Source organism: Aquila chrysaetos, chromosome 12, assembly GCF_900496995.4.
Source record: "Aquila chrysaetos chrysaetos chromosome 12, bAquChr1.4, whole genome shotgun sequence".
Taxonomy (NCBI): Eukaryota; Metazoa; Chordata; class Aves; order Accipitriformes; family Accipitridae; genus Aquila; species Aquila chrysaetos.
Genome location: NC_044015.1, coordinates 23,701,685 through 23,723,013, shown reverse-complemented (window position 1 = coordinate 23,723,013; position 21,329 = coordinate 23,701,685). Strand labels below are relative to the sequence as shown.

Here is a 21,329-nt window from a genome sequence, read left to right as displayed (position 1 = left end):
GGTGATGACTTGTAAATTCATGTTATCAAATCCAACTGCTTCCACATACATGCTGAAACTGGATACATGAAGCCCAAGGATGCCAGTGAAACAGATTTAGATCATCACATACTGAAGAAATATTAATTAAGATCTACTATCTATAAAAAGTGTTTGCAATTCATCCAAGATAAGAGATGGCACTTGCAATAAGTAGCTGTTTATAAAAGGCTTCTTACACATGCCACATTCTTAACATTAGTACATTACCCAGTAATGAGCTAGATCAACATGTTGGAAGTTTTAAAACTTGGCAGTCCTGATAATTTGAGTGGCTTTCCCCTTTTGTGCAGCTTCAGCTGAGGGTGAATCATAGCAGAGAATTAAGAATGAAAATAGTTGAACTTCAAGGTCTTTTCCTCCGATCATGACAACCATACTAGCTAGAACTAAAAAAAACCTGTCTTGTGGCAAAGTTAAGTTTATTAATTTAGACCTCTTCATTTTTTTAAGTCACTGTTTATCACTGATTTAGTCATAACTTAATTCTTAACTTCCAAAAAATGCAAAAATTAAAGAACAGTATTTTGGCTTGGAAGTGGCATAAGTCACGATTTAGAATTCTCTTTTCACTTTCTTTTTTTTTTAACCACAAATAAGAACCCCTCACCTTGAAGTTTCCTCTACTTTCTTCAAATATAGAAGCTGACTTAAACTGTAAACAGCTATTAAAACCAAATGGGATTGTAAAAGGTACTGACACATCATGACTGAAGAATGAGTTGATCCAGGTTCAGATATTCCACACTGATCATTATATTTTCTATTAACATATGGGAAAACAAATCAAACATCTGCTATTGAGATTCTAATTTCACACGCTAAAATTAAGTACAGCAAAATATGAGTACTCAAGTGCTGTACTGTTTCCTGTGCTTTGATGGGACACAACGAGGCATCTCGGAGCATGGCCACATACTGTTTTCAATTGAATCGGACAACATAATTACAATGAATTTATCTCAGTGCAACAAAAAATCTGAATCTCTCAGAGGTAGCTGTGGACTTTAGCATGCTTATTTATGGATCAATTTGGTATTTCATCACAATTGTAACTACTATTAAAACTAAGAATTTATCTCATCTAATTACACAAACTGATTTTGCTTGAAGCGGTATGTTTTCACACACTAAGACGACAACTTAGGCTCAGTTATTCATCCCATCCTAGGCACTTTGGCATTTCACGGTACATACATCATTTGGCCCCAAGGTGCAGACCTTCCTTGGTTCGACCACCAGCTCTTTCTATACCTACAGCCACTTTCTCTTCAGCAAACACACCCCAGTTTCCTACCATCAGAACTTCTTAAAATAGCTGTTCATCAAATTCAACTAATGCTAAATCTGCATGCTCGAACACATGCATTCAAATCTATTTTAAATGCTGCAAATCTCTTTAAATAGAACCTTATTTTTGAAAGAGCCCAGCTGTAATTTGTTTCTACATAAAAGGTTTTATTTTTTACCCTCCATACAGCAAACAGTATTAATGCTTCAGTTTCTCTAGAGACTATATGGATTAGACTAAATGGAAAGTTGCCATGACAACACCACCATTATTTTAGGTATTAGAAATTCGTGCCAAGTTAAACAAAGGGCATGCATGGTCAAGAACAATGATTTTATAACTGTTCTGACAGCCAACAATAAAATCCAATGTCATTTTTAAAGTTTAGAACAGAAGAGTTAAGCCTTATCTTTAAATTTGGAATGAAAATGAAAATTAATTACAGTAACAGGAGAGCATCTTTAGCTCTGTATTCTGATGATAACTTCTGACATTTGTCCCAGTGAGAAAGAGAAGACAGTCTGATCAGAGTCACTTTTTCAGTGTGTCCAAAGACTTGAGCCCCACACCCCACTTTCAGAAATGGACAGTTAAAAGGCTAAATCACTGAAGGAGAATGGGGGCAGCTGTTCCCAACTTTTAAGTGCCTCCATCAAAGTTTGAAAGCCAACAGGCCAGAAGATAGCAACCTTCGCATCCTTCCTCATTTCAAGTGCTCCAGAAAATCTATACATATTACACAGTGACTTACAGAGCTGACACTTTGTTATTCAAAGAACAATTCAAGCATAAATCTAAATAAAAAGATTTGAAAGCTTAGGTGTAGCTCACAGATCCCCAAAAGTAGATACCTCACCTGATTACAATTCAATTCCCAAGTCACTTAGACACTTCCGTAAGTGTAAGCTCAAGTAAGTTGGGTCAAAATATTTATAAAGGCTTTTTCTTTGCATATAGTGCATTTTTGCATAAAGTGAAAGATGTCCCTGCCCATGGCAGGAGCGTTGGACTAGATGATCTTTAAAGGTTCCTTCCAACCCAAACCATTCTATGAGTATATGATTTTGTGAATTTCGTAATTTAAAAAGTTCTAAAACACAAGGACAAGTCCAAAATTGGCTGAAGTGTTTAAAAAAACTGAGCTCCTGAGCACAATTGCCTATGTTTTCAGTAAATAGGTGAAAAAATTAGGGAACCAAGTGATCTGATAAGTTAAATTCTGAAAGCTTGAAACGTTGCTAAAATTCTCTTCAGCAAGTCCCAAACCAAGGCATTTTTAGCTTAGTGCCTAAACATAAAGACAGTCAGCTTCAAGCTCATGAAACTGAAAGTTGTTTAAGCTTCTCTCTGAGAGAATGGTGAATTCTAAAGATGTTCTTTAGAACAGAAACACACTGTACCCAACCATTGTATAAAAACAAACACTTCCTAACAAAACCTAACAGCATTACTGACTAGCACACTGTGTATTTACTGTTATTGAAAAAGGGCACCTACCTTGACTCTCATCGTAATAGACTTACGATGATAAAAGCAGCAAAGTGCTGCAATCAGCATTTGAAAAACATTATAGTCCTTGGGCATTTTCAGTTCTGCTGTTTGTGGTTCCTCAAGATGGAAGATAAATGATCACTATTAGCAGTTTTCATAGGTTTAGCAAGCTCTTTAGTATCACCACTGCCTGCCAGAGCTGCTACACCCCCCTACTCACATAACAGTCCGGACACTTTCCACAGCTGAAGCTGATGCTATCAATTCAGCAGCCACTGGCATGCCTGCTTCCAGCATGCCATATAGAGAGTGCCAGAATCCTCATGTGATCCGTTTCACTCACCAGTGAAATCCTAGCTCCTCTATCTTGGCATCCCCTGACTCAGAGATGTATTTAAGCCACCAGCTCAAGGCAAACTTCTCTTCTTGATGAGATACAATACCTGACTGTCTCCCTGTGCTGATGAAGGCTTAATCAGTTGCTCCAAGCTCAATCATGCAATGCCTCTATCTGCACCATCAATAATATACACATAAAACAAAAAAAAAAAAAAGAAGAGGAAAAGCAGTTGATTACTGTTTGACGACTGTTACTCTTCATACTCAAATAAGAATTACATCCTTAGAGCTTAGGTAACCAAGGGAAATTATAAATCTGTTTATTTTTAATTAGGAAGCTTCTGGCAAGCAGCCCTTGGAACAAACAGGAAGAAACCAACACTGTCAGCATGGTCAGTATTAGTGGTGCAACCAAGGTACCTCTAGTATTTCAAGCTATCAGTGGACAGCTTTAGCTTGGTGATAGTCCCATGGGATTGTGCAAACTGCTAGAGGAAGAAAAAGCTGAATTCAAGAACACTTCTGATTGGCAAAGTGAAAATAAACACTAAAACAAAATAAAAAGCAGCAGTTTTATTTATGCCTGTGATTCTGTTCTCTTGGACAGCATAGTCCATAGCTTACTGACCAGTAAACCACTCATCAGCAAAGAATCTATCCTACATACCTCAAGGCACTCTCAAGAACAAAGGCAAAAAAGGCAAATAACTTGGCTAATTATAATAGCTGTTAGAGACAAGACCTCACCTCCATAGCAGCCCAATTGACAGACTTGGTGAAAGGAAACAAAATGCACTGGATTGTGGGGTACAAGAAAGCCTGTAACACTTAAAAACCAGAAACTTTGAAGAGATCAGTCACTTATAACTTGGATGGTACTGTTTCGGACCTCAGATTAGGAATAAATTAGTCCCAAACAGTGGTTAAAAGGAAGAGTTACTTGTCTTTTTCCATCAGCAACAAATATATTCCATAATTAGGAGGGCACATATATTAAACGCTTATTGATATCCTCAGGTATCACTTGCAAGGCAATACTTCTCACCTAACAATAGAGTATTTCCTTCCCACACTGACTGAACAACCTGAAGTGCCCTCAGCACCTTCATCAAGCAACAGGACTTGGCACATAAACCAAGCGGCAGCACTGAGCAAAGAAAAGACATAAAATGTACACTGCCTTTCAAGGCAAGTGGGATGGAGAGCCTATCCAAAAAGAAAAGGAAACCTCAGTCTTGGTAACAAGGAAAAGGAAATGTGATGTGCAAAGTTCTCTTACCTGTTTGACCACCTAAGATTTACAGGTATCTAGCACAAAGGTAAGCACAAAACCAGAATGTTCATAAAGCTAGTCAGACTACTTGGCCATGAATAGGAGATGTTATGCCTGTGACTTGAGAAAAGGAAAACTCCGTACAAATAAAAGATCAGAGCATTAAATGGACTGAAAAGTGATTACCCTGGCAAGGAAAAGGATGAAAGAGTGGCTCAGAAAAGAAGCTGAAAATAATGACTTTGAAGATGAAGCCCTGCTATAGCTGGGGAGAAGAAATGCCTCTCCAAGTAGTTTATGACAAACTCAGACAATGAATGAGTAGATAAAATACTAAGTATGTAAAACTATCCTCCTTTTCTCTCTACTCTATGCTGCAGCATATTTTAATTTACTTTAAGTTCTTTTTCCACTTTGCGGAAATCCATAGGATTGCTTTAGCAGGTAGCCAGAGAACAGAAGATGAAAAGATACCCTGCAGAACTCCAAACACAAAAGCCTCAACTGTAACTTCTTGTCTGGAGTTTTTTGGTACTGTTGGAGGACATCTCATCAAGGACTGTATTTTTGAAGAATCTTAATCAAGAAGTTCTTACAATAACACCCTAAGCCAATTTACAGAAGGGGGGAGGAGGGGAAATAACAAAAAGGGAAATGAAATTCAAGAATGCATCAGTCAAGGCATTTCTGCTTTATACTGATGGTGAGAAAGTATTACTATCACTGCACAATACACCAAGGTTTCATGTGGAATATCATGAACAGAAACTATCACAAGTAACTCAAAATTGATCTATTCTGGCAGCAGAAACCAACTGGTTTACTGGGCCACTTTTGCTCTGAAAATAATTAGAAGTAAGTTCCAAAAAGCAGAGGAGTTCTTTATGGGTAAAAGGGACAAGAAGTATTATGACCTAGCAATGAGTAAACCTACACTCAAATTTAGACAAACGTTCTCAATCATCACCAAGAATAAAAAACCCCAACTTTACAAAAAACTGTGGGTCGGAGTGGCAGTTCTAATAAGAGTTCAACATGAAGCACTTCATAAAAAGAAAAAACAACACCCACACCCCCATAGTGGCATGATACGGTACTTGTGACAAGAGAGAGGATGCAGTATCGTTTATGTATTCATGTTTTCCTACTTTGTCAAGTTCTAGATTGCAAATCCAACCATTATTGTAGCTCACTAGCTAACACACGCATATTTCCCCAGGCCTTGATAACTTTACACATACATTCGTGTCTTACAGAAAGACCTATTAGTTTTGCAACTTCTTGTATGACTCGTTTACCCAGGGATTCTTACTGCTATAGTTCTATTGGTCTAGTTTGAATGATATAATTCTCAATATGGTTCCTTCCCCCAAAACAAGTAGTAAAAACTCAAGGGAGGCAAAGAATGAAGTTTTTGCATATGAATCGTCTTCCTGAGCCTTTTCAACAGGACCTAGATTCCCCCTCTAGTCTTTTCCCTACTGAGAGCAAAGGGACATAATATGGGTACATCTTCAACAGATTCCCTAGATTGTAGGCACAATCTCCCCCCTTCAGTGGGAATAGCACAGCTCAATCTGGACAGTAAATCTGGCCTAATATGTATTCAATGTGGGCATGTCTATTTTTCATTTGAAAGGCTTGTTACTAAGCAGCAGTGAAAAAAGTTTAAGTGTTACATCCACAGCTCAACATGAACAGCAGGGCATAAATTACAAATGGTAATTGCCAGTTCCTTATTTCCTGTCTGTAATAGAGCAAGTAAAGAATCAAAAATTATGTATGCTGTGAGAATGCCAGAAATAATGAACCTTAAAAAATAATACTGTACAATTTTGTACAGCAGCTGCTGACACTTTTTATCGACAGTATAACTGGCAGGAAAGAGGGTGCTTTATTTAGATAGTGAATCTAATTTTTTCTAAACAAAACTAATGGGATTTTTGTTTTTTTATTGAAGGTTAACATGACTCCTGCAAATATAGTTCAATGAATGGATGACACATTCTTAAGAGTCAGAACCATTACCTTTGCATGACACTGTGATACAGCAGTATGAAAATTAAGAATACTGGAAGGAATTTCAAAGAGTAGATGAGAAACCTCTGGGTGATAGTATGATAATTGTTGCACTGCTGGCTATCATGGAGCTGTTTTCAGGCAGCATGACTGAGAACAGCCTTCAGGCTGCTCCAAATTACACTTCGTACATAGGTAAGATTTACAGTTGTAAATATTGACTCAGAGAAACAAAGGATGGTTTAGTTACATTTTCACTCTCCTGTCCTGCAACTTTTTGCTGGTACTTTGGGTTCTTAGACTCTGCACATGAGAAATAAACCATCTGTTTCTTGCACCTTAGAAACATTAAACACAATCTCTCTCAGTCAATCTATAGATGTATTTCTAATGTTCTCCAGCATCAACAGATCAACCATCAGCTTCATTTCTTTGTTTTCAAAGATTCTTGCCAAGAATCTTAAAATACCTGACAATTCCTTCATCTGTTTCTAAGGATGGCTGGCTAGAGTAGTTTTGACAACTAAGTTTATTAAGAAAGGATTTCTAAGTTCATGGAATTCAAGGCCACACGAGTTTAAGAACACTTGAACGTATATTCTGTGTTGAGTTCCTAATAGTCCATCAGGAAGAGAAATTAAGGTGTCTCTGCCAACCCCATCTGTGTTATTACAAAGCCACTAGAGTTATTTAGGGTGTTTTCATGGTGTGATTTAAATTACACTTACCCAGCACTGCATATTGGGACTGTTCCCCTGACACACCTAAACTGTGTCCAGCTCCACTCACAGCACATTGCATATGCAGGAGTTTGAAGCCTTCACACTAGATAGTGTGAACCTGCTCTGCGGGAATCCTCTTAGGCTGCTTTAATTGTCACAGGTTAAACAAGACAGAAAGCAGGGATAATTTCTCTAGGAGGGTTTAGTTTCTTTTTCTCTCATTAAAAAAAAATAAATTATTTGGCTTCAAAGTTATAAGTGGCTTAAGGAAAGCAACCAAACTCCATAAAAATATAAACGCTCAAAAACTCACACGTAGTCTGAAGTTACCAAAACAGTCTGCAGATCTACAAGAAGCTATTCTGAACCAAATACCACTCATGTTCATGGAAGTGCTTATAATTCACACACAGAATTATGATTTCATATTACAGAGAAATAATTTCAGACTAAATTAGATGAGGGAACTGGTGGCTTGCCACTGTTACTTACTACTACATCAACAAATCATTTAAGCATTTAAATCAGCCTAACAATATTCAGTGAAATACATGTAATGCTTTAGATTTCTGTCCACTAAACGGAAGTAAACAATCGCGGCAGAAAGCCAGCTGTAAATGAAAGAAGGCACCGTGTACCGTACAAGGGTCAACAACATAAATCTGATTTGATACAGCACGCAGCCAATCCAGAGCACGCTGCTCACTGTTGCTGGACTAATGATGTCATATGCAATACAAATACGTATGGATTACACAGTGCATATAAACAATCTAACTATGGTTGTTAGTACCTATGGCTGTAAAATGGCACTGGTAAGGTTGTAATAAAGTACAATAGGAATAAAATTTGAAAGAAAAAACCCAAAGAAGATCAAAGCATTTAAGTCTTCAGATTAAAACATTCTTCATTTAATACCTAAGACTTTTCTCTACAAATAACTAGTTACTTGTTCTTCCTAATGTAAGAAACAGTCAGGAAATGGGGGACAACAACTGATAAATAATGTGTCCACGCAAATATCTTCACAATGCCCGCTACCATTTAGCCTTAGTACTTAGTCCTTCAGACACAGCCCATCGCCTCAAACAAGTTCTTTGGGGGATGCCTCCAAAAACAGGTAGTACCCAACTGTTTACAGCTGAACACTTTTTAAAGTGTAGAATAAGTGGAAGAAAGGGGATGACAACACTGTCAGAAAGTGTTGCTGACTTTCACCTGTTCCTAACTCAACTGGCTACAGGCACATAAAGTCCCACCACCCAGCTCATGTCCTACCATTCCTGTGTCAATTCTTAATAGAACTGACTCTTTCATGTTCTCTTCTATAACATCGCTTCCTGCAGGCTGTTGTTGGTGCAGCTTCTGATCATAAATCAATAGATACAGCTGCAACTGTAATCACAGTTGTTTGCATTGCACGGGTGTGGTATGGGAGAGGTCAGCATAATTTCTTCCTCCTCTCTATTGCAGTTCCATGAGGCAAAGTCAGAAATATCCTGCAGTTGCACAGGAATAGTGAGAAAACAGAATTTGCATCTATTTAGTTTTCAGTGCTGCTTGAATAAATCTCTTTGAAAATCTGACTTACATAAAAACCCAGATTGGCAGCTACAAGAAATAAGCACCCAACCTGCTTATGAGCTTCCTACTGGGTCCTAATTTGCACTTTAAGAGATCAAAATACCTCTGAAAAAAATCTCATCTTTTATAACTAAAACATACAAACTTTAAAGTCATCTGGCAATAGGCCTGGTTTTCCTACTAGCCATCTTCCTATTGAGAAGCCACTGACAGGTTTTATTGAGCCTACCAAAAACTAGTATACATATTCTTGAGCTCCACCTAGTGTCTGCCAACCCATGCACAAACATGAAGCAATTTTGTAATGCCTCACCCATCTCTCCTTCAATTTATTCCTTGGATTGGAAAAAAAAAAGAAAATATGAAAAGGCATTAATTTCCTTTTGTTTAGAATTAGTTCACAACTTATGCCTCATATTTTCTTCTGTTTCCTGCTGACTTAGCTGCCATTAGTCTAACTTTAGCTTTGCTGGAAAGGGTACAAGAGCTCTCTTGCATATAAAAAGAAGCCATTAACACAATCGCTAACTTCAGATTTCTGGTTTTGAAAGCCTCCCAAGTCCTGTCAAAGTAAAGTGTTTGTTTGTCTGAGGTTTACACCAATTCCAAATATAATTCAAAGATGAAAAAATTCTGTTACTTCACCAGGGTAAGGGGACACATTCCAAAATCAGCTATTTATCTACAACTCCTGAATAACCTAAAATGCTTCCCTTTTATACAAAGGGAGATTTTACATGTGTAGCACTTGAAAATAAAACTCACAAGTCACTTGGGCTCTGTCAGAGCTCAGTTTTTCAAAAGTCTTTACCAGCATGTATGAGTTTGAAGAGGCCTGTCTCCCTCCCATATTTTTGCACAATACACCTTGATGAAACAAAAGCAGCAAGCTCACCTCAGCTCATATACCTCCCTTTCAACATTTTACTAACAGAAGGATTTGAGGGCATGGAGGCAAATGACCTCTGGGTATTCTAGATAGCCAACATAACATGATACTCCCTCATTTGTGTAGGTGCTTAGTTCCTAATTAGTATCTAACATACAAAAATCTCAGACAAACCTGCTCCTTTGACAGCACACATTAATAGACTGCATCCCAACTGAAATGTACTGATGCTCCTTCTGCTGCCCTCTCCACAGGCCAAACTGTGTCTAAACAGTATGTCTCCAAAAAGAGGCAAGATGTACAGACACACACAATGTACCAGTCTTACTCTAATTATTATCTGTAAACACAGCTCCAAGAGATTAGGAGCTCTACCTCCATAGGGTTTATCACTAAGAGTACCCAAAGCGCTTATTAATAACCTGCCTTCCACAAACTATATCCTCACTCCCCCTTGTGGTTCATATGCTTATATACATTTAAAAATCAACTTAAGTAAGGCATTGCTATGAAGGAGTTGAATGTAAGTATTTTCATGTCCCAGTCAGCTTTTGCTATTAGTCCATCTTCAAAATTATGAAAAGGATCCAACAACACCAGTAACTATCATCTTTAAGGCATAGTTCCTGTGGAACAATACTGAAGGCCCCAAATTAACAGAAAAATAAGTATTCCACGCAAGAGACACAGCTCAGCAATAGTTAAGAAAAGATCAACACAAAAGATAGTAGACTGTAGTTAGATCTCTGCTGTTATTACCAGTTTAAATCTCTCACATGAAAAGGAGTAAAATTCCGTGTGGCATTCATACCTTTTATATATATATATACACACACACACACACATATATTAATAGGTGTGTGTATAAAGGCCTACTGTAACCTGTAAGAATTCCAGCTCATGCCATCACACAGGCAGAAAGATATCTTTTTCTTCTCTTTGTGTCAACTGACACAAGTATTTGCACAGAAACTGAAAACAGAAAGAAAACCAAACTCACTTTACAAGTAGATTAAGTTTTATGCACTTTACTGTTTACTCTCCACTCAAATATTCAGATCTCTTTCATTCTGCATAGGGTTGCTCTTACCCACAGGTACCACTTTTGTGGGAATTGGCATGTTCTTTTCTGGCAAATGAGGCAATACGGTGCCTACAGCAATGCTATGGATTGGGTCCAGGATTACACCTTGGCTTAATTCAGTACAGGAAAGCACTGTTTGTCAAAATGATCAGTCACTTCAACAATCACAGTATCTGATAGAAGATATAGTAACTCTGTTTGCAATAAAAAAAGATCACAAATCAAGGTGAAGCAGACAATGTCTTAAAAGTAAAAACCACCCTTTTTCTCCTTTCTTTGAAAAGTAAATGCATGTCACCATTTACTAGCGTTTCCTTTCCCTGACACTGTCATTTTGACCTGGGGATATTATCAATAGCAACGTATAACTGTCAGCATTTGAGAACCACAGGCGTTAATATTTTGGAGAAAGAGGGTAATTCTTTTAAATCCAAGTTTCACAAGATCGCTAAGAATAAATAAGAATATTTCTTTGTACCTCAAAACTTCTATCCTGTATTTCAGACTCAGACCTTTCCAGCTTATGTTTCTCACCTGTGAATGAGGCTTGATAGTAGTTACTGATCATCTAACAAAGATATTGAAAACATCAACTAAGTATCTACTGCCACTAGTATTACTACTAGTGCCAAGGAAATTAGTGCAAAGTAATTTTATAGATGGTTTTCAACTCAAAGCTCAGTGCAATCTCAGTGCATGTAGTGGCTTTTGATGACTCCAAATCAGATATAATTTAAGAGTTAATGAGGAATAATACAAGAAGTAGAATACAGACATTAACAGGGTCAAATTCATGATAGGACAGATGTAAGATTAACCCTTAGCAGACAAATAGAGAGAATGCATGCTGCTGTAAGAATTGTCAACATTTTAGGTTTACCAAAGCATACTCAGCGTTACAAAAGATGCCCCACAAGCAAAATACTCTAAACTCCATTTCAGCATCAGAAGAAGGGAATGTAAGAGCTACTTCTAAAAGACTTCACGATAAAGGCCAGAATAATTATAAAGCCACTATCCACTTGACTGAATTCAAATGAGTATTATCATTCACAAAGAAAAAAAAAAATCCCTCCTCGCAGTATGCTAAAAAAACCCCAAACAAACAAAAAACCCCAAACCCTAAAACAAACAAACAAAAAAACCCCAACACCCAACCCACAAAAAAACCCAGATCTTAGAGCTAATCAGGTCATTCAGGAACTGGGGGCTGGGAAAGAACAAAAAGCCCCAAACAGTAACAGCCTAACTTAGGAATCTCTCTACTAGGAAAACATGAACTAGGACAGCAGACTGAAGAGTGCATTGTCTTGCAGAGCTGTAGAATCATACTTCCTGCATATTTACTGCTAACGCCAGCTTACATTTTATTCATCTCTTTGCACCCAAAAGATTACAGAACTGCTGACTCAAGCATCTTTTCAGAGACTAGCCTGTTGGCCAAACAAAATCCAACATGAGAAAATACTGAAACTTGGGTGTAAGATCCCATCACTAACTATGGATAACTGCATTCTATCAAGTAAAGCAAGTTTTCATTAACGCCAAATAAATAGGGCAAGATTCTTATAATGATTTTAGGGGAATTAACTACTTGAGAGCTGCTGAATTTCAACTACATATGTAACTCCTTAAGTCTTTTTTTTGAAATTTTCCTGGGCTGCTGAAAGCTTTTAGGAATAAGTACCATACATACTTGAAGAACTAGTTGCCCCTTCTAAGTAGAGAAAGGGCACACATTATAAGAAACAAGCCTGGTATAAGGCTGAGGAAAAAAATTCTACTGCCCAAAATTTGACTACTACCAGAACAGGATTAAAAGTACAAGACAAGATGATATGTCCAACATATACTGTATCTTCTGTTGCATATCATTGCAACAGCCAAAACTTATCCCACTAGAAAATTAAATCAAGGTAACAAAAAGAAGACAGATGGAAAAAAAAAAAAAAAAGTCACCTGTATGTGCAAAGATGATTTATATCACATTTTAGGAAAAACTTTTCCACAGTAACATGAAAAGACTGTTAGACTAATCCAGTTTGGGAGGTGGAACAGATTATCTTGGGAGGCTACAGAAGCTCTTTTGCTGGAGGTTTTGAACAAATCAGAACATCTATTCTAAGAACGTCAGTGACACCCTGACAAATAAATTTCTCAAGTTCCCTCTAGGACCTACTTCTGTAACTTAATGGTGGGGGTGGGAATATTTCTCCCCCATTCTGTGCCTCTGGAGAAAAAAGCAACCAACTTCCAACTGTCAGGCTACAGACTTTTTATTACTATGAAAGTTACAATGAAATTATTATGAAAAATGTGATTTGAATAGCCATGACTTGATTTAAAAAATACTTACAGTGTTTTTTCTCCAGCAGAGGGCAGTGTCTAACTAGCAACTACCCATCAAGCATCAAACCTGAAATTTTCTTTGTGAGACAGATAAATACATGTATGTAACATTAGCTTAGCTCTAACAGGATCTTATCTTTCTGAATTATACAGCTTGTATACAAGAGGCAACTGCTGTGGAGTGATGTTTGTGAAGGTTCAGTTGCTACTAAATAGAGAAACATGGGAAAAAAGATAAATATCTCTGACTGAAACATCACTGACACCAATAATGATCTTTGAGTTGGATGACAAATCTGTAATGACAAAAAGAGATGTGTAAAGTCAAAGTCAGCTGTATACTCCTTTTCTCCTCAATAAAATATATTCCATCTGATAATTCCACCTTCTGTGATGCTGTTGTCCTTGCTGCAGTTGCAAAAAGGAAAAAAAAAATATTAAAAAAAATAGACCTACAGATTCAAAAAGAACCTCCTGATCATTTGGTGCCTTAGTGTCAGGCATTCCTCCAAGCTCAGATATGCAATGTATAACGCTGTCAGACAATGCAGAAACCCAACAAACTTTCTGCTCACAAGTCAGAACTCGCATCTCAACAGGCAAGTCTCCACAGGAGAGTGATACGCAGCAGCTCATGAACAGGTATACGCTGTAGCTGGCAACTTTTCCAGTGGGGTGGGGATTTCTCAAATATATTTCCATGTCTAAAAAAGGCTCTTTGCAATGAAATTTCAATGTCATCAGGAAGAATTCTTTCCCAAACTGTCACTACTTATCATGCTGACACAGATTTTTTTTTTTCTAAACTTTCCCAAACATACATACACACATACAAACTTTGCTTTGTATAGTATTCTTACCATATTATCTTCTTGGCACAGCCATTAGAATGATGAGAGTCAAACACCCACACATGTATTTGATTGGCATCCACAATATCATGAATTTGTGCAATTAACTATACAAACTGTGCATCAATGAGCCTCATCACCTGACCAAAGTTCCCTGAAGTTCAATTAAACCCACAAAATATTGTCCTATCTTCTGAAGCTACAGATAACCACCAACACATTGGAAATGTCATCAAAATTTTATTTTTGGTTCCGCTCACAAAAGCTGCCATAAATGACAATGATCTCTATGACAGTTTGCTTTCTCACAAAATCAAAGAGGAGTAAAAATAGGGGGAAAATGAACACTATGGGGCAGAGACAAACAAGAATCCTTCAGTAGAACTTCACAAGGGAATAATGCTTTTCTGCAGCTGTAACTTCCTTAGACCAGTGACAGTTTTTTCAAGTCTGAATCTAAATATAAACTTCCCTCATGACCATGCTGAGCAGACAATCAGTCATAAATTTTGTAATTTTTCTGCTAATGGATTAAAATACAACTCCAAAACCTCAGGCCATAATAACACTCATCAACTCATTGCTGATAAATATTTCTGTAATTATTAGCACTATTTCCACAGGAAATGCTTGAACGTATTCCATGAAAGGAGAGAAATCTGTTTTTCTTTCTTTCCACCCTGATACAGCCTTAATGATTATAGCACGGACTTCCATAAAAAGATCCTAAAGTATTTACATGAATAGGAATGGGACAGAAAGCTATCTTTAGTTCACATTAATTTGATCAAAAAGCATCACAAGTTCTCTGACACACTCAAATCTGCCAGCACTTGATGCTTTCTCTCCTGCAGGAGTCTGTTCTGTGGATGTGCAGACTCAGGGTGTGGGAAGAACCTGCTGAGACTACCAATGGATCTATTATTTGGCTCATAAAACTTGTAAAAATCTCACAGAATGTACAACGTGCCATTGTGTCCGTAAATCTCTTTCATGAATTGGTTAGCAGCCTGACTCAAAGCAGTCTGGCCTGTTTTCACTTCTACCATAAAAGGGTTTTTTGAAAGAGCCATTTAACTGTGACCATGGTTTCAGCAACACTGTGAAAACAAAGGAAGGGTTGAAGCCATATGGACACTTCAGTAGTCAGACTCCAGCAAATCAGTACTTTTTTTTTCCTTAGAACTTTTGCATAATTAGGTCTCCTTATATACTGAATGAACTAATACATCAACATTCAAGATGCAGGAAACTGCCATTTGTGAGCTGTAATTTAGATTCAAGTATTAGAAACCATAGTGCATCTACAGAGAGCATTCTCTAAAAAGCACACCTTCAAAGGATTAATTTTATAATGGTGCTTTCTGTCTTGCGTCTTGAACAGAATAAAACAGGAGAAAAAACAATTTATTTTGCCTTTCCTCTCTCCAGAGTATTTCTAAATACAAGTAATTTTTTATATTACTCTTAGTCACCAGATTCTAACAAGGAAAGGTTTGTATAAAACGCAAATTGATACACTTAGCTTCTAAGCTTATCATCAGTCTCTCTGCTCTATACAGCAATGCCTGCCTGTAGTCACTACTGCCACAATAAACACTATGATATTCTTTTCATTGTGAAACAGAGCACACCGAATCAAAAAAATAACGGTGTTACTTTTCCTCAAACCTGAATGAATCCTCCACATTCCATTTACAGTAGAGTTCAGTTCTGAAGAGATGTTGACCACTCCCCAGCAGGAACACATTCTGAACAAGTATTCATTATCTTTCTTACGGGACTCACAAGAAACTCAAGTAGCATGCTTGCATCGCTGCAGAAACAGTGCTAATTTGCAACTGTGAAGCGCACTATCACCTCTGTGTCCATTTTCCCTTTTTAAAATTACTTTTTAAATCTAGCTAGTTTAAAACTAGCTGCTTTTCTTGGAGTTGAAGGAGACTAGGTATGCCTGTGCAGCCTGATAAAGTGCATCAGTTACGACGATGGCACGTGTTTGATCATATTGGATCTTTCAAAACAGCTGGCTGCAATTAACGTCAGGGAGCGGCAAGAGTGGGGCTGCTCCGTAAGGGAAGGCGATGTGGGAGCACAGGGTGGGCAACACGCTTACCAACAAGGTGCAGTCCCACAGCACCAAGATGCAAGCAAGCTGAGCAGGGTGATGACACCAGCAGGTCCTATCACAGTCCAGTGAGCCTCAGACAACTCAGGCTAACAGGCCAGGTCCAAGGTCCATCCAGGGCTTCCCACACAGCACTTCAGGAACAGGGCTAGGGGCAGGCACACCTAAGACACAGCTCAGGCAGGGCCTGAAGACCCCAGTCTGAGCTTAAATGGAGCCCTTGCTCAGTGGGTGTGGGTGGAGGTCCTAAGTGAGGCTGGTCAGGACACTTAAGGCCAATTAGTGCCCTCAGAACCCTGACGCAGTATACTTTGCTTGGGACTGTAACTCTTGGGTAGAATCAGCAGCAACCAGACTACCCTAACACAACTTGAAAGTAGTGCATGGCACAAATTTAAGATAATGCAATTTTTCACGAGGCAAATTAATCCAAAGTCTCGCTTCTCTTTACAGTCTGAACAGCAAGATCAGAGAAACAAGAATCAGTGTCAAGACTTTGTGTACAATTAGCTTGTTCTAGTGTGTTAGTTTTGATGTACGCGTGATACATCATACATGCTTAATACTCACATTTATATGTGTTTTCAGTCAACCAACACTACTCTGCCTAGAGACAATACTAACTGTATTTTCCTATGCATCAGAAATACGATATCGTGAATCAACAAAACAGGATTCCCAAAAGTGCTCTTGTTGTTTTCTCCCTCTTCTCTTAGTATCTCTTCTTCGTTTAAAGGGGTTTTTTTTTTCACCACTTAAGCAACATCTGTCAAAGCCTACCTAACTGGCACCAACCCTGCTAGCTCAAACTAAGTATGCACACATTATATATCAGACTTGTGCAAATGGCAATGGTGGTACAAGCATAGTGAGATCTATTTTTTCAGCTTTGCAACTTGCGCGGGTCAGTGTTCTGCAGTTTATACCCAACTTAACACTGCCATCATAATTTATTCAAGGAGATGGAAAATTTATAAACATTAATATAACAGTTACCATAAGGTAAGTTACAGAACACAATGAACACATACTTGCTGAAACTTAAGCCAGCAAAGGGGGTTCCAAGATCCTGTCGTTATGAATTCAGCCACATCTTTTACAGTCACAGTAAACTGATAACAAATTATTCATAAGAGTCCTCCTTTATTTGGCATTAATGATCATTTTTTGTGTAAGAATACACTTCTGGAATCAGTTTTGTTAGTAACCTGGACTTTTACAGCCAAAAAATGGTTTTTGGGGCTATATTTATTAGAAAGCAATTTCTGTGTATTTTTCAAAGTTGTAGTTTAAGATTTCTTGTCTAGAATTCCTGTTAGAATACCACTGAACTGGGGACAAACTCACAGTTCACTAAAGGTAGGGATATACAGAGGAAAAACTGAAAGAGGAAGGAAAAAAGAAGGGGATGGTAACCCTTGCATTCTCCCTCATAAGTCTCTCTTCCCCAGGCTTTCCTCCCCAACATCAAAGTTTTAATAGCTAAGCTTAGCACCACTGCTATTGACAAGAGTCCAAGACAAGCTTCTACTAGAAAAGTTGAAAAGATCAGAAACCACATTTATAATATAGAACTTGCTGCAACAAGACAAGACACACATATTGATGAATTGGCACATGAAACCTCTGCCTCCTACTTGGCCATATTATTAAAATTGCAACAACGTACTCCGTACAGCACAGTGCAAGATACACAGTAAATTAAATAGAGCAATTAACATGTCCACCACTTTGTTGCCTTTGGCATCCCCTCTTCTACAGTACTCTTCAGAAGGCTTTTGGCCTTCTCTGTCTCTGCTACTTTACCATCTCCCAAATTTAGGTTGGGATTGAGGCCAGGGACCTTGCAACACTGAGCTAGCTGTTTAGAGCAGAATTTTAGCAGCAGTCCTCAGAGTCCTTTGGCAGCCCCCTCTCCCATGGACCTTCAAGTTCTGCTCTTTCCCTTCTCTTCTTCCAAATCCTAATTCCTACCTCCACCCCAACCCTAGGCAGAAAGTCCAGCAGAGGACCCCTCCACACTTTCAGGCAAATTAATTCTCGGCACTTTGCTTTGGCAGTTTCCTCTCAATACTGCGTTACGTTCTCCTAGTTTACTTCTTTGATCAACCTGAATCCTAACCTGGGCACCTCTCCATTTCCCTCAACTATGAACACCCACAGGTGGAATTCTAGCAGCAGAACCCAGTTGACTGGCTCTCCTCAGTCTCTTTTGTCACCCGAACTCTAACCTGAAGCAGGTGTCTGAGAAATTCAGGCTGCCCACATGAATAGCTACAGAAATTTCCTACATTCGAGGATAATCTGTGTTTATCAGACACCTTTCAGAAGATTACGGTCTTCTAAAAGACAGGGCACAAAGCCCAACAATTAAAGCAGCCCACTGTTGAGAGACATGACATAGAAGCCAGATTCTTTCAAGGTTCTGAGAAACAATATTCACTGAAATGAAACATGTTGAAAGGTACTAATTCACTGGAAATTACAGCATTGCAAGAGACTCCCAGTACAGAACCACATCCCTAAGGCTTCTTCCAAAGTTTCTATATTGCCAATCCAGGACTAATTTTTGAATAAAACTTATGAATGCTCCAGAGTATTTTTTATTTACTCTAACAAAAGACACTTTTTTTTTTCCCCCAGCACTCTGACGTTATACAAAAGGAAAACAGAACTTACAATTTTGCCAGGATTCCAGTTACTTTTTGGATGAGAAGAGATTTTTTTAACTGTAATAAGTATATTGCTAAAACCATAAGCCTAAATCTGACATTTTAATGATCTTTTCAGATGTGTCCCTTTACTTCCCCAGAAATCCATAAGCAAGAAATATGGATTCTTTTCATCTGTTAACAAAGGCAAGATCATAGGTAGTCACTGTGTAACTGAAAAGAGGCCCCAACATAAAAATGCAACCTACCCCCAAAGCACAATGCCCACAAGTACTTCACTGAAGCATACAGAAAATAGTCTGACATATATAATTAGTTTTTCTGTAGCAAAAGATAGACAGAAGCACTATTTAACTATAAATGACTGGAAATGCCCTGGCAGTGCTGGTTATACACTGAATAAAATATTTTGAGGGTAAGAAATGGTACCTTACCTTAACATATTCCAAAGTAGGATCCAGAATATTCTGATCTCTGTAAGAAAATGAGGCAAGGAGGGAGGAAGAAAGGACACAAAAAAAAACAAACAAAAAAACAAATGGTGAGTCCAAATATAATCTCATACTGAAAAGATGCATTCATATGAGCAACAGGCTACTAGGTCATGTTAAAATCCTCATTAAAAACTGTGTGTTAGAGCTAGGTGGCCTATGCTACCTAAATTTTAACAAATACATAAATCACTGATTTCTTCTAGAAGGTCACGCAGTGGAGCCACTAGTAATTAATTTGGGAAATAAAGTTAAAGCAAAAATAATGTTGACATTTCAACAGATGGCTGAAGATACTTATATACCACCTAAAACATCTGAAATAAGTTTAAGAGAGAGCGCTCTCCCATTGGCTTCGAAATTTATTTCTTTGCTTGTATGTTTTCCCATTTAAGCTGCTGCTACTGATAGCATTGAGAGGGCATTGCTAACACAAGAAAATAGAAAGTAAACCATTCACTTTTTATATAAACAAAGCAAATAATTCAGAGATTTGCGATAGTAGAATGTTTTATTTTACATTTGGAAAAATAAATATGGTTCTTGCACTCTTTTAAAAAGTTCTCAAAACTATCATAATTTCAACATTACAATTATTTGAAAGCCAGATAATCAAGTCATTGCCCTATTTAAAAAAAAAAAAAAAAAAATCTCTTTGCAGGTTTTCTATACATACAGATGACAAAGGGCACAGAAGCCTAAGTGAAGAGCCCTGTGATCAATTACAATTCTTTCCATAAATAGAAATAAAATAAACATGTATTTTCAAAGGGTTTTGTATATTTGTTTTTGTTTGAGAACTAGCGGGTTAACAGACTTTGCAGTACATGATTGGTTGCTTTCTACAGAACCTGGGATGACATACATGGTAATGCCTTAAATTCAAACACATAACAGGCACAATGTAAATAGTGCAAACTTACAGAGACATCAGGAGCTTGTTATAGCAATCAAGTTTGTCACATGGACAACATATGCCCCATAAATTTAGAAAAAGTCTCCTGTTTGGTGGAAGTTGTTACGATGATGTAACACTGGAAACTTAATAAGCAGCTTCAGATATGTAGAAATTGGGTTACACTGGAATCAACCAACCCAGAATACAGTCTTCAAATTCCCTATGTTGTTTTGAATGTAATTGTATATCACCTGAAACTAAGTTATTATTTTGTACTCAAGTTTTTAGTCTGGTTGCCTAACAGCTTTTAATCCAGAATACCAATACAGAGGCAACACAGAGCCCTCCCACTTCTTAGCCCTGCCCATAAATGATGGTGCTCAGCTGTTCAGGCTGTATCATGGGTTACTGTTTCACATTATCCCAATATTTATCAAGGGCCAAGTTCTATTCCCAGCTTAGTTTAAGAAAAAAAAAATAACAACAACAATACTGCCAAATTCAATGGAAATAGAATTTGGACCATATGAAACTTTTTCCTAGCCAATAAACGAAGAAGGGGCAGCTCAGTAACTGTATGCACATAAAATATGTACAAGCATACCAGAGAAAACAGGGGTGAAGCACAGAGCAAAAAGAAAAAGGAAGTTTCTAAACAGAAAAAAGTTTTCCTTCTCAACACTTTGCAATTTGTCTGGGAAAAAATAAAATACCATTCTTAATCAGTTCAGCAAAGTCAGTAAGCATGGCTGAACTCTTTGCACATTACAATGATCTGCGCGAAGCTGTGCCAGTACCGAATGCTTTGGAAAAACTTTGCAGTTTAGTTCTTCACTTGCCTGTGGAATCTTTCAGGACAAAGGGTCTACCAGCACTGCATATGCAACACACTCCAAAAGAACGAACCTGAGCAATAAGGCTAACAACTGGTCTACTTGCTTACTTCAGCAGTGAGCACGTTTTGTTATGCTCTCCGTTTACAAACTCCACTCCTGCAGGCTAGTCTTGCTATGAATGAACGCCACTGTTCCCACTGTCAGGTACAAGACAAAAGATCTTTAGGACAGATCAAGCCAAAGCAAAATGAAAGAGGCAGAAAAACTTTAAGACAAAACAGTCTATTTACTGCTATATAAAGCAGGAAAACCAGAAGAGAGAGGGGGGAAAAAAAGTGACCTACATTTCCTTCAGCATCCACATGGCAAAAGT

General features: G+C 37.9%; 1 protein-coding gene across 5 annotated transcripts in view; it reads right to left on the bottom strand.

The window, feature by feature from the left end:
* BCAR3 (BCAR3 adaptor protein, NSP family member) overlaps positions 1-21,329 on the bottom strand; it is a 113,257-nt gene that overhangs the window by 19,260 nt on the left and 72,668 nt on the right. For 3 of the 5 annotated variants that reach the window (XM_030034265.1, XM_030034267.2, XM_030034268.2), the window contains 2 exons: positions 19,166-19,205; positions 11,210-11,299 (listed from right to left, as the gene is read on the bottom strand). In XM_030034265.1, the coding sequence (XP_029890125.1) occupies positions 11,210-11,299; positions 19,166-19,205 (130 nt within the window). Of the gene's footprint in view, positions 1-2,827; positions 2,941-11,209; positions 11,300-19,165; positions 19,206-21,329 lie in introns of those variants that run through there. The other 2 variants (XM_030034266.2, XM_030034269.2) reach the window with 2 other exon arrangements.